General features: G+C 45.1%; 1 protein-coding gene across 2 annotated transcripts in view; it reads left to right on the forward strand.

The window, feature by feature from the left end:
- LOC134949223 (flavin reductase (NADPH)-like) overlaps positions 1-18,526 on the forward strand; it is a 148,579-nt gene that overhangs the window by 95,847 nt on the left and 34,206 nt on the right. For both annotated transcript variants that reach the window (XM_063937689.1, XM_063937688.1), the window contains one exon: positions 12,777-12,938. In XM_063937689.1, the coding sequence (XP_063793759.1) occupies positions 12,777-12,938 (162 nt within the window). The remainder of the gene's footprint in view (positions 1-12,776; positions 12,939-18,526) is intronic.

Consider the following 18,526-nt stretch of genomic DNA (forward strand, 5'->3'; position numbering starts at 1 on the left):
TCTGTCCTATCTATAAGGTGTCTCTTAACGATGTGTTCGTAATGAGTGTGAGTGTAAGGAGCTTGAGCATTGCGGTGAACGTCTTTCATCTTATTATGGGTAATGGTCATTACTTCTGGCAACACTCTTCCAATGTAACACAATCCCTCTGAGTTTGGGGTAAGCCACTTATACGCCTTCCTCCCGCATATGAAATATGCATCATCGGGGAGAACATATGGGACAGAATATGACATTACCATATTGCAAGCCTTCCAGGTGAAAAATCCTACCCCTAACTCTCTCATTTGTTCAGTACACGTATCAGGCTGTATGATATGCGCACAGTACCCTGGAGATACTTCTCCAACCCGCATGGTCCTACTTCCTAGAGTATACCTGTACAGAAAATACCTCCCACCATCGGCTATTTGGCGTATAAGTTCTGGGTCTACGGGCATTCTATCGGCTCTGTGTGAAAATGCCATGGTTTGGTTATTCCATGTCACTTCCCAATTTCCCGGCTTTCGGGGATTGGAAATGTTGAAACATATTAAGGACCTATCCACATGATATTGGTGGAGCTTCAAACTAGGAGGCCTAGAAATATTAAATTTCTTGTCCACCGGTCTCCCACCCCTTAATTCAAGTACCTCATCTACTGTCAAGGGATACGGCACTAATCCTGGCTTGCTCTGACCTTGAGGTACTTGTGAGCACACCCAGCATTCCGTTTGGTTTAAAACCTTACCCACTAATGAGTGATAGTCACTCAATGGATGACGGTCCATGTTGATATTAAGGCTGGACTGACATCTCTGGATGCACCCGTCCTCAACTATGTTTTCACAATTTCTACAGATACAGCTCTCCTCAGCTAACAATCCTTCACAATGTCTCCTAGTGTCATGACTACCAGATCGTTTTCTGATACTCGCCTTTGCTCGGTGAATGTGTTGCTCTTGGAATTCTACTAATCCGTCCTTGTCATCAGAACCTATTCCAGATCCCTTCTCGACCTCTCTGGTACTCTCACCGAAATAGACTGCTCTGGTCAACAACAGGGTCACCAGGAAAACCCGGAACGCAGTCTCTGGGGGTAAGTCCATCTTGCAGGAGGAGAAAGAAAGAGTGGTAATGGGAGGTAAAGAAAATAATAGAAGGGAAAGAAAACTGGTACGATAACCGCCTCTAGTCTTGTTGTTCTCCTTGCTCAGATGCCATCTCAACAGTGCTGCCTCTCAGTCTTCCCGGAACGGACACTCCAGTGATACGATATTCTTTCCGAGTCAGCGACTTTTCTGTGGGGAGCATAAATCTCGCATTACCATGTGTTTAACTGTCGATTGAAATACCATCCGTAGAACATGAAAAAACAAAAAGAGAGAGAGTAATAAAAAGAAAAAAAATTGTCAGATTTCCGTTCACCATCAGGCTGTCACCCCAACATGTCTATCGGTATCTCTGCACAGTCTTCCCCTACCAGTATTTCCACTCTCCACCCTCTGTGCATGGCCAGGCACAATGATGCTGGTGAGATATACTGGGGTTGGGCAGACCTCTGAAAAGACCGAGTAGACATGTGACGTTTGAGCTGTAGTTCTGTCGGTGAACGTCAGAGATGAAGAGGAAACATTTAAAGATAAATCATAGAGTTTACCTGGCCGCCCCTGTATCTACAAGTTATGATCTACCAACTATATTTACTGTGACCTCAGGTTTACTTCCTAGGCTAACAATCAACTTCACTGGCTGCAGATTACGGGTGTGGCCCAAATTTTTTTCTATATGATCCCTGATCCCAATTACGTGTGTTATAACTTTGCTCGTGTTCTTGTCTAGGGGGTCTGACTTTATGTGTGCTGTTACAGTTGCTGGCATAATGCCCTTCCCTTTTACACAGATAACAAACTCTTGGCTTCCTCCATGTGCCAGGGGCCTGGGGTTTTGGTCGAGTTGATGCCTCTTCCAGTGCTTGGATGCTCATCACCATCAACCGCTCTCCCTGTGCTTCCCTGGTTCTTTGGATATTACGGTCATGCTCGATAGCGGACTCTCTTAATGCAGCCACCGAGATACCTCTCCAGTTAGGTTGAGTGATTTGTACCCTGGTTCTCAACGTTTCTTTTAAACCGTCCATCAATACGGACACCGCTACCTCTCTATGATGCACATTATCCTTAATGTCTTCGATCCCAGTAAATCTAGCCATTTCTTGCAGTGCTCGATGGAAATAGTCAGAAGCAGTTTCACCTTCTTTTTGTCTAATGGAGATTTTATTCCACTTGACAACAGTTGGGAAATATACTTCTAATTGCAGATTGATCTGTCGTACATTCTCCTGAGTGTACTCCTCAGTGAGAGGTACTTCTGCGTCTAATCTACAATCAGTAATAAATTTTGCAGGGTCAATATTGGAAGGTAGACATACTCGTAGCACTGTTCGCCAATCTTTGTTTGTGGGTTCGGTGGCATTACCTAATTCTTTAATAAACCTCTGACATGCGGCTAGATCTTTTCTGGGATCGGGAAATTCAGACATAATTGTCCTCAATTCTGCCCAGGACCAGGGACAATGCATAGCAATGTCCTTGACGGGAGTGACTCCCTGAGCGTCAGTCCTCCCATTGGGGACTGCGATCACCCGGACAGGATTTAGTTCAATTACACCATCTTGTGTTGACTCTACAATGTGAGGTGCAATTGTCTGTGCATAATGTACAATACCGTACTTACCTGTGGACACGACCTCACCTGACCCTCCGCTAGGGGGCTTTACTACTGCTCTTACCGATTGGGCCGTGCCCACCTGGGTGTCCTGTATGGTGGCTGCTAGAGAAAGTGCCGACATTGTGCTGGGCTCACTTTCTTGCTTGTAATCCTGAGGGAAGTTTAAAATGGGGTGCAACTTGCACGGGTTAGAATTTATACATTTATCAGTTTTACTCTTATCGTCATTAATACATTTATCAGTTTTACTCTTATTGTCATTAATACATTTATTAAGTGCACTCTTATCATATATCAGTATGTCATTCTCTGTAGCCATTTTCTCTCCTGTAATGTACGGTGGTGGTGCGGTTGCTATCAGTTTCCTGCTAGGGTTAGAACCAGCTGTGTAAGCTAGTTCCCTCTGTATATCACTCTCTTGTTGCCATAAATGTAAACAGTTTGTGTGTCTGATCCTCTGTTTTTGGGATTTTATCAGACAGATCCTAAGCCTTAGATTATGTAATACCTCTGAGTCAAAACTACCTATCCCAGGAAATGGTGCTTTATCCCCCACAGTCATTCGTGTCCATTCATCACAAAAGGCCTCAGTGTGGGGACCATACTTCCCCCACATTACTAACCGAGCTGACCCCCTGGGTCTGAAACCTGCAGTCTGAACCCTGACTGCTGAACGTCCCTGTGTTGTGCACTTGGCTTCCATTGTGGACCTTTTTAACACGGGAAAACTTCCTAAAATGCACCAAACACAGTAGTCTACGGCGGAAATCCTTAAAGCTCTTCCACTGAACTTCTTCTGCTCCGAGTACCACGGATCCGCCTTCTTTAGCAGACACGTGTAGCCATTGCAGGCCCTACCTCTCAAGATTTCCCTGAGAGACCGGCGAAAATTCCCTAAACCTTTACTTTACACAGATCACTCTTGCATGTGCTTCCTATAACACGTATGATGACGAGATTTACGCACAAATATGCAAAACCTCGTATCACGTTGCGTCACGTGTTGCCCATACAACCGTGCGGTCCAATCGTACCGCTTATAGACACTTGCTATCTATAAGTGGTATCTACTGTGCTCCAAAACAGCTGGAGCGTAATACCACGAAAACTTTATCACACTCCGTCGCACGTGTTCACCTAGACCGTGCTCACCACGTATTCACCTAGACCGTGCTTCACCAAGTTTCACCAAGCTTCACAAGACTGGATATCTGCACACTCAAAGAATCAATGTTGTAATAATCTTACGTGAATGTATATGATTCATCACCATACATTCACCCACATGACCCCTATTTAGTATTGTACACAATGTTAATTTAATTAGGGGGTGCAGTCAACTACAGCATGTCAAAACTAGAATGTTTGAAGAAGAAAGAAGAAGGGATTCTGTATTGTCGACGCACTGGAAGAAACTAATTCCAAAATGTAACCTTTATTAGATATATATCAAAATATGAATATAATTAATTCATTTTCCCAAACTACAGTGAAACATAGAATCAAAATCACGGACAAACAGGTAAGTGAATCTAGACAAAGGATTGAAAAATTGTGAATAAAGACTTTAAAAAGCGTATAAATACCAATACAGCAACCCCGAATATAAGGATACACTTATAAACACACGTGGACACGCTTTTTAAAGTCTTTATTCACAATTTTTCAATCCTTTGTCTAGATTCACTTACCTGTTTGCGTACTCAGTCTCGAACGTTTTCCGAAACACGTGTACAAAGGCCGTATATGTCCGCAGTAATACAAATACCACACTTCTATAAATGTAAACGATATTACCTATAATTGCTCACTTAACACCACACAGTTTCTTCTGTATAAACCTTTAAAACTAGGCCAGGCTGTGTGTGCGTCTTACACTTACTTCCTTAAATATTACTCTATATTTTAACTAAATAGCAACAAATTTTCTCAGTACAGGTCAAAATGAATCTAGTAATCAATACTTATGGCAATAATGCGAGCAGGTATACAGAGTACAAAATACAGGTCTAAATGAATCTAGTAATCAATAATTCCAATGGTATGATTCATATTGGATAGCTATCTTGCAGAACATACATTGATATAAACACACACACATAATTATAATATTATATCTATGTACCATTCACTGGTCTCCTGAGACCCATTTACCCATTAAGTGCTTCTAATTTGCATATGAATGCTGTGTGCTTTTGACTGTCTGTGAAGGTGGTTTTTCACTGCTAGGAAAAAGCAGTTACACAGGTTAATTTGCATTTCAATGGCTATTTTACAACAAGCAGAGTTAACTGAATCCTAGAGGTAAAGAAAAAAAACCTTTGTTTATATCTGTATGTGGTTCTTACATCACGTATTCATCTTAATATTAACTTTTATTAAGCCCCATCTGAATCTATTTGTAATTGACTATGGCATGGGTTAAATAAATGCATTGGTAACTCATAAATGGTGATTATTTTTTTTTGACCAAGGACGGCTGATTATTCGGGCAGTGAAAATCAGCCATTTAGAAAAAATGACCTTCCCAAAATGGCCGCTGCTCCTCCCCCTTCCACATCCATGAGGGTTACACAAAATGGTGGACAGGCCATGTGGTTAGTCCAAAATGGAGGACAAACCATGCGGCTTCCTTTGTCACTAAGAAATCACACACCATGCAAGCCCCTGAAGTTATTTTACCTTGTTTTGCAACAATATGATCAGATATGCAGAGTACAGGTGTATGCTTGTATTGTGTGCGCATTTGGCGCAAAACAGAAATTTACAGATTTTAAAATAGCTTTGCGTTCTTTCCTTCCGGATCCCACCAGCATCCCAACAAACCTTGCAGAGCAGACACCATCTTATCAGCAATGAAATAGGGTTTACCAGTGTATTCTACAGCCAAAAAACTTACGTAGGATACCTGTCCGCCCTTTTGCTGATAGATAGAGTCTGCAACTTTGACACTGTATACTTAACAGGGTGGGATAACACAATTCAGGTTTGAGGGTAGGATTGAATTCACTAAAGAAGTTATAAGCTTTTGTGCAAAGCTCAAAAGAAGGAGGGGGTGGAGCTAAAAATTCAGTTTTCTATAAAGGAGATTTTTTTCAGCATCCAAGAGATTAAAAAATTTTTTTTTTTATATATGTATAAAATGCAGTTGGAGGATAAACTGTATAAAAAGTACAAAAATGTTAAATAATAAAATATTTATGAGAAGAGCTTATCTTATTAAGGAGGGTCAAGACAGGGGTGCCCAACGCGTTTCATCAGTCTGACTTCATCAAGGGGTCCCCTTAATCCTTTGTGCTACTTAAACACACATAGATATGACATACAATCTGTCCAGCAAGTATCGATTAGCATATGGAAAGATTCGGTGGGCGTCTTGTACAATTGAACAAAAATTTTAAGTTAACCCGTTGCTCTACTTTTGACCTGAGCATTTTTACAACGCATGCGAAAAACATAACTTCTATCTGTGTGACCGCAAACTATCTGTGTGAGACGGGTGAAGCTTACAAAACCGTTTTGGGATAGTCCAAAGCCAATGTTCCTCTACACCCTTTTACCTCACACAATATGGTTTCTTTGTTACAGGTACCGTCTTGTTTAATAGCCACACCTTGTATTGTGCATGAATAGACTGTATATGAGCAGGTACGTTACTTGTGTACACACTGGCGTGCTGAATCACGGTTCTCTGGCTTTTTTTGATAATGATAATTCAACCACATGCATGTGTCCCGGCCGCCCACCATTCATGCCAGCCAGTAACCCATTACCATCCACAGCGCAGAGCTGCGTGTAGGCAGAGGCTGAGTGTCTTACATGTGTAATTACTGTTCTTTTTCATTTGGAAAACTGAGTAATTCTGAAGTTAACTTTTGTTGGGAGACCAAGGTAGAGGGCATTACAGTAGTCTAATCGAGATGATACAAATGCATGTATGACTTTAGGCAGATCTTCTGAGGGAATTAAGTGCTTGATTCTGGCTATGTTCCTCAGGTGAAAGAAAGAGAGGATTTATTTGTGGCTGGTACCTGATGTTTAAGTACCAAGCCACCGTCCAGGACAAGGCCAAGATTCTGCTAATGTTCCATGTTTTCGTAGTTCTGAACCACCAAGCGTAAGTCCTGTTGGTTGGCTGTGTTGCAGTTTTGTCCTGTGATCTATCATAAGGACCTCTGTTTTATCAGGGTTCAGTCGCATCCAACTGGCACTCATCCCCCATATTAATGTCAGCAATGCACTGTAGAGAATACACCATAGTCCTGTGCAGCATAAGGTAACATTATTTATGTGTAATGTATTTCAAAAGTCTGCAACCTAATCCCTATAGGAGAAGGTGGGCACTCAGGCAGTGGGGACCACTGGGGGTTCCCCTGTATCCCTGAGGGCCAGTCCAACACTTGGTCTATGTACTAAGCCTTTGAGAGAGATATAGGACTCGATTCAGATTGGATTGAAAAACACGATCCAACCGCAAATATTATGAGAAGGATGCAGGCGCATGTGCAGCGCCCGTCCTTTGCATGTGCCTGCAGAAAATGTGAACGCTTCGGCAACGCTCCGTTTCCTAGGTGGAGATGGAGCGTTGCGGGGCGTGGCTAAAAAATGCGATCAGAAAGATAGCGTCGGGCCTCCTGTGCTGCGCCCGCAGGAGGTTACCCTAATTTGTACCATGAAGCAGAAATTGCCATGCGATCGCAAATTCTGCTTCTTCAAAGGAGGGGGGGGGGGATGCGGGGCGGTCAGCATGCCGTGCATAAGGACTGCAAATTCTGCTAATTGGCAGAATTTGCAATTCTTACGGAATTTGGCCCATAAACTGTAAGCCAACCAGCTCCTGTCATTTTTCACTTGCCAATATTCTGACTGTTCCCCTGGGAGGAAGCAGCCAGCTTGGCATTGCAGGGGAGGGGTGTGTGCCTCAGCCTCCTGGGGGCGTTGCAGAGGGGGTGATGCTGTGTAGGAGTGGAGATGGGCGTCTCCGCAAAATCGTATCATCGCATATCTGCCCCTGCTACACAGTGCCGAGATTACAGGCATTGTGGGGCAGGTCCATAATGATGACGCGATTGACGCAAATCATGTCATCGGCCCCACTGGCTGCAGGAGGATTGTGTGTGGCTGCGGTGGAGTGCAGGCATGTGGTGGCTGGCTGGGAGACTTGCTCACTCTTCTGGGGGTGCGGGAGTGTCACTCGATTTTCGGGGGCCTCCCAGCCATTCCGGGAGAGTAGGCAAGTATGATTTAGAAGATAATTGGCTGGTGCTTAATCTTTCTCCAAGTATTGATACATTACCCCCCATAGTCTGTTTCTGGGCTCACAGTTCATGCTCCAGGGAAAACAGCAGGGCCTGCTCAATGGGCCTAATTCAGACCTGATCGCTAGCAAGCGATCTTTGCACAGCAGCGATCAGGTCTGAATTACCCCCAATGCCCAGAAGCGTAGCAGTAGTAATATGTGATGCCTCCCACCATGGGAATCTGTCCTCTTGCTTTGCATCTGTTGGCTGTATACTATTATCTAGCAATTACACCTGTGCTCTGTGTATAGCGAGGACCTGTGTTCCACAAGAAAATAACCAATGCTTGTACAGTCGGAAAAACTTTAATATGAGACGTGGGGGCTTGCGAAAAAAACGTACACACTTCTCCACATACAGAAAAGACTGAGATGTCACATCTTATTTTAAAACTAGACTAGCATTTTTTTTTTAATTGTTATTACTGAGTATACACAGGGCTAAGGGGTTCAGTATGTTATCCCGGTGGTCGGGATGCTGGCAGTCACATGACCAACAGCGGCATCCCGACACTGACAATCCTGACACCGGACGGGGTAAGTATTGGACCCCTCCCCCGTGGCTGCTAGGCTAACCCTTGGGGGGGTGGAGGTTATGGCTATTCACCAGCCTAGTGCCTATCCCTAACCCCCCCTTCAGTGCCTAACTCTAACTTTCAACATTAATAAGTTAAAATACTAATTACTAGTGTCAGGCGCTACTAATAATGGTTAAATTACAACGATTGCGGATGGGTGTCTATATCTATACTCACGCCCAATCCACACAGATATCTGAAGTTAATCTCGTAATTTAAATAATCTAGATAGCCACAAACAGGGTATATTGGCCTGTGGATATGACCAACACAATCTCACCTGATTAAAACCAGGTGTACCAAAAACAAACTGAATAACCCCTTGCACTATTTAATTTAGAGGCAACATGACATGAATCCACACAAGAAGATAATTATAAGATATTTTTAATGTCTATAAAATCAATCATGTATAGGTTAACTAGACATAATCATAAAACATGAATTAATTAGTATGCGCATACACATAAAAAAGCTAAATGCTAAACCTACTAACTGAGCATAAGAGGTGGATCATATAACTACCTGTGACCACATGTGGTTGATTCAATAATCATAGGTTAACAGTGTCCTTATTTTTGTTCTTAGAATAAGACAGTCCCATTAGATGTGCTCATAGAAATGTATTTAGGTATATACCAACAAAAAAAAAGGTTAATTGAACCGATTAATCATAAATATGAATGGTTCTTTCACATGTGGAAAAGTTATCCAGATAACATGAAGGAAATTTATATATCACCCGGGGCTTGGTGCACAGCAAGCACCTGTAGAAGAAAGCTCCCGTCTGCCACAGTCCGTAAGTGGCGTACTACGTCTCCCACTGTATCTGGCTCTCGTGCACACACCTTGGATCGCTTGGAGAGAGAGAGGTTGGTCCGGCTCCCGGAGCTCTGCGTGCTGCCGGCAATAATAGATTGGTTTTACTCCCGTCTTCAAGCCGCCGCATATAGCGTCCTCCCGTCTCCCATTTGTCAATCTCGAGCAGCGTTGCACATCAATGTGGAACTGAATATAATGTCTACTGGGTCACACAGGGCACCTTCTCTGACGCGTTTCGCTTCCAATTGAAGCTTCCTCATAGAGTAAAAACTTTGTGACAATAAAGCCCTTTTTAAATGACAGCCTCATACTCGATTGGTGTAATCATCCACCTAAAACTGTAACACCTGTCTAAGATCCACCTCCTGATCCACCTCCTTACTCACCTATTTCTTAATTAAAAAGTTCATATTAACCTTTCATATGCCCGCCTGTCCATGTGCACATCTTACAGAAATAAAAAACATAATGATAATATGTACAAATACATGAATACTATATTATATCTAAAAATAATCAGGCATCCTATTTTTGTCCAGTAATTCGTCATAAGCCATAATAATGGTAATAACAAAATATATATATAAAAGAAATATATATACATATATATGGTATAATCCTTTCGCTTCACATTAGGGATTGTACCATCCGGGAATCGAACTGGTTACTCTAGCTGTGGTAAACTGATACTCTACCTCGAAGCCGTTTGGCTTCCTAATAGATTACAACATTTTAAATAGAGTTGATAATAAAAAACAATGAGTATAATAAACGAGTGGGGAAACCCATATATTCTACCTTGTTCAAAAACAATACTATCGAGGGCAATCTATAGGCATATACATTCAGAGTGCACATATAGATACATGCATAAACATCAATTGTATATACCCGTGTGACTACACGCGCAAAATAAAGAAATAAAGATAAGTCCATCTACCTAGTCCCTCTATTCCTTAGAAGTCATTAGGTATCAGCAGTACACGATCCTGTGACCTCAAATCTATGAGAGTGTTCCTATACCTCTACTCTATATGTTCGCACCTAATAAACGAACCCACGATTAGTTTTAATCTATTATAGACTATCCCCTCTAACCGGTATACTGTAAGAGCCTGTTGGTCCCCTCCTAAACGTGCAAACTGGGAATGGCCGGTAACTGCTGGACCACCATCCCCTCCCCGTTTCCAGGAGGATTCCAACAACCACTATTTGGCGAATGATTCAAAATCTATGCAATCATTCAACCCAGCAGGCGCCAGTGTTCTTAATTGAAATATCCACAGGGCTTCTTTCTCGCACAACTTGCGGTACCTGTCACCCCCTCGAATCGTAGTCTTAACATGCTGAACCCCTATCACAACTAGCCCATCGATCTTGCCTTGATGGACATTGGAAAAATGTTGGGGCACACTGTGATTGGAAAATTGTTTGAGGATGTTTAATCTATGCTCTCTAAACCTAGTTTTGAGTGAACGAGTAGTGCGTCCCACGTACTGCAGGCCACATGGGCACTGCAGCACGTAGACGCAATACGACGTATCACAATTGATAAATTCACGTATCTCGAATCTCTCTTTTGTAGTGTTGGATTCAATATTCTGAACCCTATTACCTATATACCCGCATGTAATACAGCGATTTTTGCCACATTTAAAACAACCTAAAATGGAAGTTGTCAACCATGAGTTGCCAGAGGGGGCTACTAACTTATTTTCGTTAGTTCTCTTCAAACTGCTTGGTGCTAGTATGTTCTTCAAATTCTTATTTTTCTTAAATATAATTCTGGGGGTCTCTGTAATTGCTGATTGTAATATAGGAGGTGGATCTTAGACAGGTGTTACAGTTTTAGGTGGATGATTACACCAATCGAGTATGAGGCTGTCATTTAAAAAGGGCTTTATTGTCACAAAGTTTTTACTCTATGAGGAAGCTTCAATTGGAAGCGAAACGCGTCAGAGAAGGTGCCCTGTGTGACCCAGTAGACATTATATTCAGTTCCACATTGATGTGCAACGCTGCTCGAGATTGACAAATGGGAGACGGGAGGACGCTATATGCGGCGGCTTGAAGACGGGAGTAAAACCAATCTATTATTGCCGGCAGCACGCAGAGCTCCGGGAGCCGGACCAACCTCTCTCTCTCCAAGCGATCCAAGGTGTGTGCACGAGAGCCAGATACAGTGGGAGACGTAGTACGCCACTTACGGACTGTGGCAGACGGGAGCTTTCTTCTACAGGTGCTTGCTGTGCACCAAGCCCCGGGTGATATATAAAATTCCTTCATGTTATCTGGATAACTTTTCCACATGTGAAAGAACCATTCATATTTATGATTAATCGGTTCAATTAACCTTTTTTTTTGTTGGTATATACCTAAATACATTTCTATGAGCACATCTAATGGGACTGTCTTATTCTAAGAACAAAAATAAGGACACTGTTAACCTATGATTATTGAATCAACCACATGTGGTCACAGGTAGTTATATGATCCACCTCTTATGCTCAGTTAGTAGGTTTAGCATTTAGCTTTTTTATGTGTATGCGCATACTAATTAATTAATGTTTTATGATTATGTCTAGTTAACCTATACATGATTGATTTTATAGACATTAAAAATATCTTATAATTATCTTCTTGTGTGGATTCATGTCATGTTGCCTCTAAATTAAATAGCGCAAGGGGTTAACATTAATAAGTTGTCAGACACCTGGGTGACTAGGTCTACCACTCATAAACGGGTTAATGCACTATGGGGGCTATTCAAAGATGGACGCAGATTTTGCCCTCACAGCAAAATCTGCATCCATCTACTCACATGCTGGGGGCCACCACCACAGGGCAAGGCCGCCCAGCATGTGTGACGCTGCCCCGCGATGCATTCACAGTTCAATCGAGTTGAGGTTGATGCCTGGCTGCGTATGCAGGGCAATTGCTGCCATGTTACCATATGCGGGAAAGTCAGGCAACATCATAGGCCAGCCCTGAAAATGGCTATGACACCTCTGCGTTTCCAGACCCCCCTTTACCCCCCCCCTCCCCAATTCCGTGTCACCACGCCCATCGCTTGTCAATCACCATGCGATCACATCCTTTCAGGATGCGACCACATGGTAAAGGGTCGCGTACGCGCACTATGGCCGGTGCGTGTGTGCAGACCCTATGGACGCGGCTGCATCCATGTCTGAATTAGGCCCTGTGACTTCATGTTATTATGTATAGATTTGTATGCCATGTGATTGGATTTGTTTAAAAAAAGTGTAGACTTTTTTGCATTTTATGAAAAACTTTGATGAAACCCAAATTCCAAGACTATCTTGTGAACCTTAATTAGTATATAAATAGATTATATGCCTCGTTTACAGGTTACAATGTGACTGTCCTGGTGAGGGATCCCGCTCGCCTCCCTGCGAATAAGAAACCGACGCGGATCGTTGTGGGGGATGTGCTGAATAAGAGTGATGTCTCCAAGACTGTGGAGGGACAGGATGCTGTCATAATTGTTCTGGGAACAGGGGCTGACCTAGGTAAGGGGTATCTGGTGCTATTGAGAAAAAGAATTGCGCATACATATCTTGATTGTAAACACACTGGGACTCTTTTGGCTGTTCCACACCATACAAAGTACAACAGGATAGCACAGTCTGGAGTGTGTAGCAACGCATTTCGCCAATGTAACGTTCTGCATCAGGCAACAAGGACATTACTACTAAACTAAATTCTCCCAGTTATTAGCATATAGGGCCTGATTCAGATGTTGTTGGAGTTGCTGGCAGGGCCGGCAGACCCACTAGGCAAAGTATACATGCACGTATGGTGCCAGGCCTGTAAGTGCGCCATCTCCCACCACCGGCCGGATCATATGCTGCTACCTCCCGGCTCCTGTGCCCCACTGACCAAGGTGCCACACCAGGGACTTCTGCAGCGCAGAGGTACCTTTCATCCATGGGCAGGGGGGGAGGGGCTGATGCTGTGCTGGCTGGTGTCTCAGCTGGCTCTGGGGTGATGGGGAAGCAACGCTTTGTTGGATGTATGTGCTCGGATGTTGCCATGCAGATGCAGTGAGTCTCTCCCTGGCATCCTCCCATGTACTCACCGCAGTGCCGTAAGTAGGTATTTTAGCGCTGTGTGCAAGGAACGGCATTGGCGCCCCCCCCCACCACCACCACCTACGCAAGGAAAGAACAGTGCGCGCCGCCGGCGCTTGAAAATATATATAGGGGTGTGGCTTCTTGGGGAAGGGGCGTGGCCACAAAATAATGGCAAATCATACTACGGTGCATAGTAGTCTCCATTATTCAAATTACGCTGCACAGTAGCGCCACTACACCAGGTAGAGCCCCTTTTCTCTAACGTCCTAGTGGATGCTGGGGACTCCGTCAGGACCATGGGGAACAGCGGCTCCGCAGGAGACAGGGCACAAAAAGTAAGCTTTTAGGATCACATGGTGTGTACTGGCTCCTCCCCCTATGACCCTCCTCCAAGCCTCAGTTAGGTTTTTGTGCCCGTCCGAGCAGGGTGCAATCTAGGTGGCTCTCATAAAGAGCTGCTTAGAAAAAGTTTTTTAGGTTTCTTATTTTCAGTGAGTCCTGCTGGCAACAGGCTCACTGCTACGAGGGACTTAGGGGAGAGAAGTGAACTCACCTGCGTGCAGGATGGATTTGCTTCTTAGGCTACTGGACACCATTAGCTCCAGAGGGATCGAACACAGGCCCAGCCATGGAGTCCGGTCCCGGAGCCGTGCCGCCGACCCCCCTTGCAGATGCCGAAGTTGAAGAGGTCCGGAAACAGGCGGCAGAAGACTTTCAGTCTTCATAAGGTAGCGCACAGCACTGCAGCTGTGCGCCATTGTTGTCGGCACACTTCACACCAGCGGTCACTGAGGGTGCAGGGCGCTGGGGGGGCGCCCTGGGCAGCAATGTATAATACCTTTTTCTATGGCTAAAATACATCACATATAGCCCTTGAGGCTATATGGATGTATTTAACCCCTGCCATATATCGCAAACTCCGGGAGAAGAGCCCGCCGTTTTAGGGGGCGGGGCCTATTCTCCTCAGCACACAGCGCCATTTTCCTGCTCAGCTCCGCTGTGAGGAAGGCTCCCAGGACTCTCCCCTGCACTGCACTACAGAAACAGGGTAAAACAGAGAAGGGGGGCATATTTTGGCGATATTTTTATATATTAAGCGCATATAACAGAAACAACACCTTTTAGGGTTGTTTATATACATTTTTATAGCGCTTTGGTGTGTGCTGGCAAACTCTCCCTCTGTCTCCCCAAAGGGCTAGTGGGGTCCTGTCTTCGATAAGAGCATTCCCTGTGTGTCTGCTGTGTGTCGGTACGTGTGTGTCGACATGTATGAGGACGATGTTGGTGTGGAGGCGGAGCAATTGCCGGTAATGGTGATGTCACCCCCTAGGGAGTCGACACCGGAATGGATGGCTTTAATTATGGAATTACGTGATAATGTTAGCACGCTGCAAAAGTCAGTTGACGACATGAGACGGCCGGAAAACCAGTTAGTACCTGTCCAGGCGTCTCAGGCACCGTCAGGGGCTGTAAAACGTCCCTTACCTCAGTCAGTCGACACAGGTACCGACACAGATGAATCTAGTGTCGACGGTGAAGAAAGAAACGTATTTTCCAATAGGGCCACACGTTATATGATCACGGCAATGAAGGAGGCTTTGCATATCTCTGATACTGCAGGTACCTCAAAGGGGGGTATTATGTGGGGTGTGAAAAAACTACCTGTAGCTTTTCCAGAATCAGAGGTATTGAATGACGTGTGTGATGAAGCGTGGGTTAACCCCGATAGAAAACTGCTAATTTCAAAGAAGTTATTGGCATTATACCCTTTCCCACCAAGAGGTTAGGGCGCGCTGGGAAACACCCCCTAGGGTGGATAAGGCGCTCACACGCTTATCAAAACAAGTGGCGTTACCGTCTCCTGATACGGCCGCCCTCAAGGATCCAGCTGATAGGAGGCTGGAAACTACCCTGAAGAGTATATACACACATACTGGTGTTATACTGCGACCAGCAATAGCCTCAGCCTGGATGTGCAGTGCTGGGGTGGTGTGGTCGGATTCCCTGACTGAAAATATTGATACCCTGGATAGGGACAGTATTTTATTGACTATAGAGCAATTAAAGGATGCTTTTCTTTATATGCGAGATGCTCAGAGGGATATTTGCACTCTGGCATCGAGAGTAAGTGCGATGTCCATATCTGCCAGAAGAAGTTTATGGACGCGACAGTGGTCAGGTGATGCGGATTCCAAACGGCATATGGAAGTATTGCCGTATAAAGGAGAGGAATTATTTGGGGTCGGTCTATCGGATCTGGTGGCCACGGCAACAGCCGGAAAATCCACTTTTTTACCTCAGGTCACCTCCCAACAGAAAAAGACACCGTCTTTTCAGCCGCAGTCCTTTCGTTCCTATAAGAACAAGCGGGCAAAAGGACAGTCATATTTGCCCAGAGGCAAAGGAAGGGGTAAGAGGGTGCAGCAAGCAACTACTTCCCACGAACAGAAGCCCTCCCCGGCTTCTACAAAGCCCTCAGCATGACGCTGGGGCTGTGCAAGCGGACTCAGGGGCGGTGGGGGGTCGACTAAAGATTTTCAGCACACAGTGGGCGCGCTCACAGGTGGACCCTTGGATCCTGCAGGTAGTATCTCAGGGTTACAAATTGGAATTCGAAAAGTCTCCCCCTCGCCGGTTCCTAAAGTCTGCTTTACCAACGTCTCCCTCAGAAAGGGCGACGGTATTGGAAGCCATTCACAAGCTGTATTCTCAGCAGGTGATAGTCAAGGTACCCCTCCTACAACAGGGAAAGGGGTATTATTCCACACTATTTGTGGTACCGAAGCCGGACGGTTCGGTAAGACCTATTCTAAATCTGAAATCCTTGAACCTGTACATACAGAAATTCAAGTTCAAGATGGAGTCACTCAGAGCAGTGATAGCGAATCTGGAAGAAGGGGACTTCATGGTGTCCCTGGACATAAAAGATGCTTATCTGCATGTCCCAATTTACCCTTCACACCAAGGGTATCTCAGGTTCGTGATACAAAACTGTCATTATCAGTTTCAAACGCTGCCGTTTGGTTTGTCCACGGCACCTCGGGTCTTTACCAAGGTAATGGCCGAAATGATGGTTCTTCTACGAAGAAAAGGCGTATTAATTATCCCTTACTTGGACGATCTCCTGATAAGGGCAAGGTCCAGAGAACAGCTGGAAGTCGGAGTAGCACTAACCCAAGTAGTGCTTCAACAACACGGGTGGATTCTGAATCTTCCAAAATCTCAATTGACCCCGACGACACGTCTGCTGTTCCTGGGAATGATTCTGGACACTGTTCAGAAAAAGGTGTTTCTCCCGGAGGAGAAAGCAAGGGAGTTATCCGAACTTGTCAGGAACCTCCTAAAACCAGGAAATGTGTCAGTACATCAATGCACAAGAGTCCTGGGAAAGATGGTGGCTTCTTACGAAGCAATTCCATTCGGCAGATTCCACGCACGAATATTTCAGTGGGATCTGCTGGACAAATGGTCCGGATCGCATCTGCACATGCATCAGCGGATAACACTGTCACCAAGAACAAGGGTGTCTCTTCTGTGGTGGTTGCAGAGTGCCCATCTGTTAGAGGGCCGCAGATTCGGCATACAGGACTGGGTCCTGGTGACTACGGATGCCAGCCTACGAGGCTGGGGAGCAGTCACACAGGGAAGAAACTTCCAGGGCGTGTGGTCGAACCTGGAGACGTCTCTTCACATAAATATACTGGAGCTAAGAGCGATTTACAATGCTCCTAAGCCTGGCAAAACCGCTGCTTCAGGGTCAGCCGGTGTTGATCCAGTCGGACAACATCACGGCAGTCGCCCACGTAAACAGACAGGGCGGCACGAGAAGCAGAAGAGCAATGACAGAAGCTGCAAGGATTCTTCGCTGGGCGGAAAATCATGTCATAGCACTGTCAGCAGTGTTCATTCCGGGAGTGGACAACTGGGAAGCAGACTTCCTCAGCAGACACGACCTCCACCCGGGAGAGTGGGGACTTCATCCAGAAGTCTTCCACATGATTGTGAACCGTTGGGAAAAACCAAAGGTGGACATGATGGCGTCCCGCCTCAACAAGAAACTGGACAGATATTGCGCCAGGTCAAGAGACCCTCAGGCAATAGCTGTGGACGCTCTGGTAACACCGTGGGTGTACCAGTCCGTGTATGTGTTTCCTCCTCTGCCTCTCATACCAAAGGTACTGAGAATTATACGGCTACGGGGAGTAAGAACAATACTCGTGGCTCTGGATTGGCAGAGAAGGACTTGGTACCCGGAACTTCAAGAGATGCTCACGGAAGAGCCGTGGCCTCTACCGTTAAGAAGGGATCTGCTTCAGCAGGGACCTTGTATGTTCCAAGACTTACCGCGACTGCGTTTGACGGCATGGCGGTTGAACGCCGGATTCTAAAAGAAAAGGGCATTCCAGAGGAAGTTATTCCTACCTTGATTAAAGCCAGGAAGGAAGTGACCGCACAACATTATCACCGCATTTGGAGAAAATATGTTGCGTGGTGTGAGGCCAAGAAGGCCCCAACGGAGGAATTTCAATTGGGTCGATTCCTACATTTCCTGCAGGCAGGATTGTCTATGGGCCTCAAATTGGGGTCTATTAAGGTTCAAATTTCGGCCTTATCGATTTTCTTCCAGAAAGAATTGGCTTCAGTGCCTGAAGTACAAACCTTTGTCAAAGGTGTACTACATATACAGCCCCCGATTGTGCCTCCAGTGGCACCGTGGGATCTCAACGTAGTTTTGGATTTTCTCAAATCCCATTGGTTTGAGCCGCTCAAATCGGTAGATTTGAAGTATCTTACATGGAAAGTAACCATGCTACTGGCCCTGGCTTCAGCCAGGAGAGTATCAGAGTTGGCGGCTTTATCGTACAAAAGCCCATATCTGATTTTCCATTCGGACAGGGCAGAACTGCGGACGCGTCCTCAGTTTCTGCCTAAGGTGGTTTCGGCTTTTCACTTGAACCAGCCTATTGTGGTGCCTGCGGCTACTAGCGACTTGGAGGACTCCAAGTTGCTGGACGTTGTCAGAG

The sequence above is a fragment of the Pseudophryne corroboree genome, chromosome 8, assembly GCF_028390025.1.
Source record: "Pseudophryne corroboree isolate aPseCor3 chromosome 8, aPseCor3.hap2, whole genome shotgun sequence".
In the NCBI taxonomy this organism is placed as follows: Eukaryota; Metazoa; Chordata; class Amphibia; order Anura; family Myobatrachidae; genus Pseudophryne; species Pseudophryne corroboree.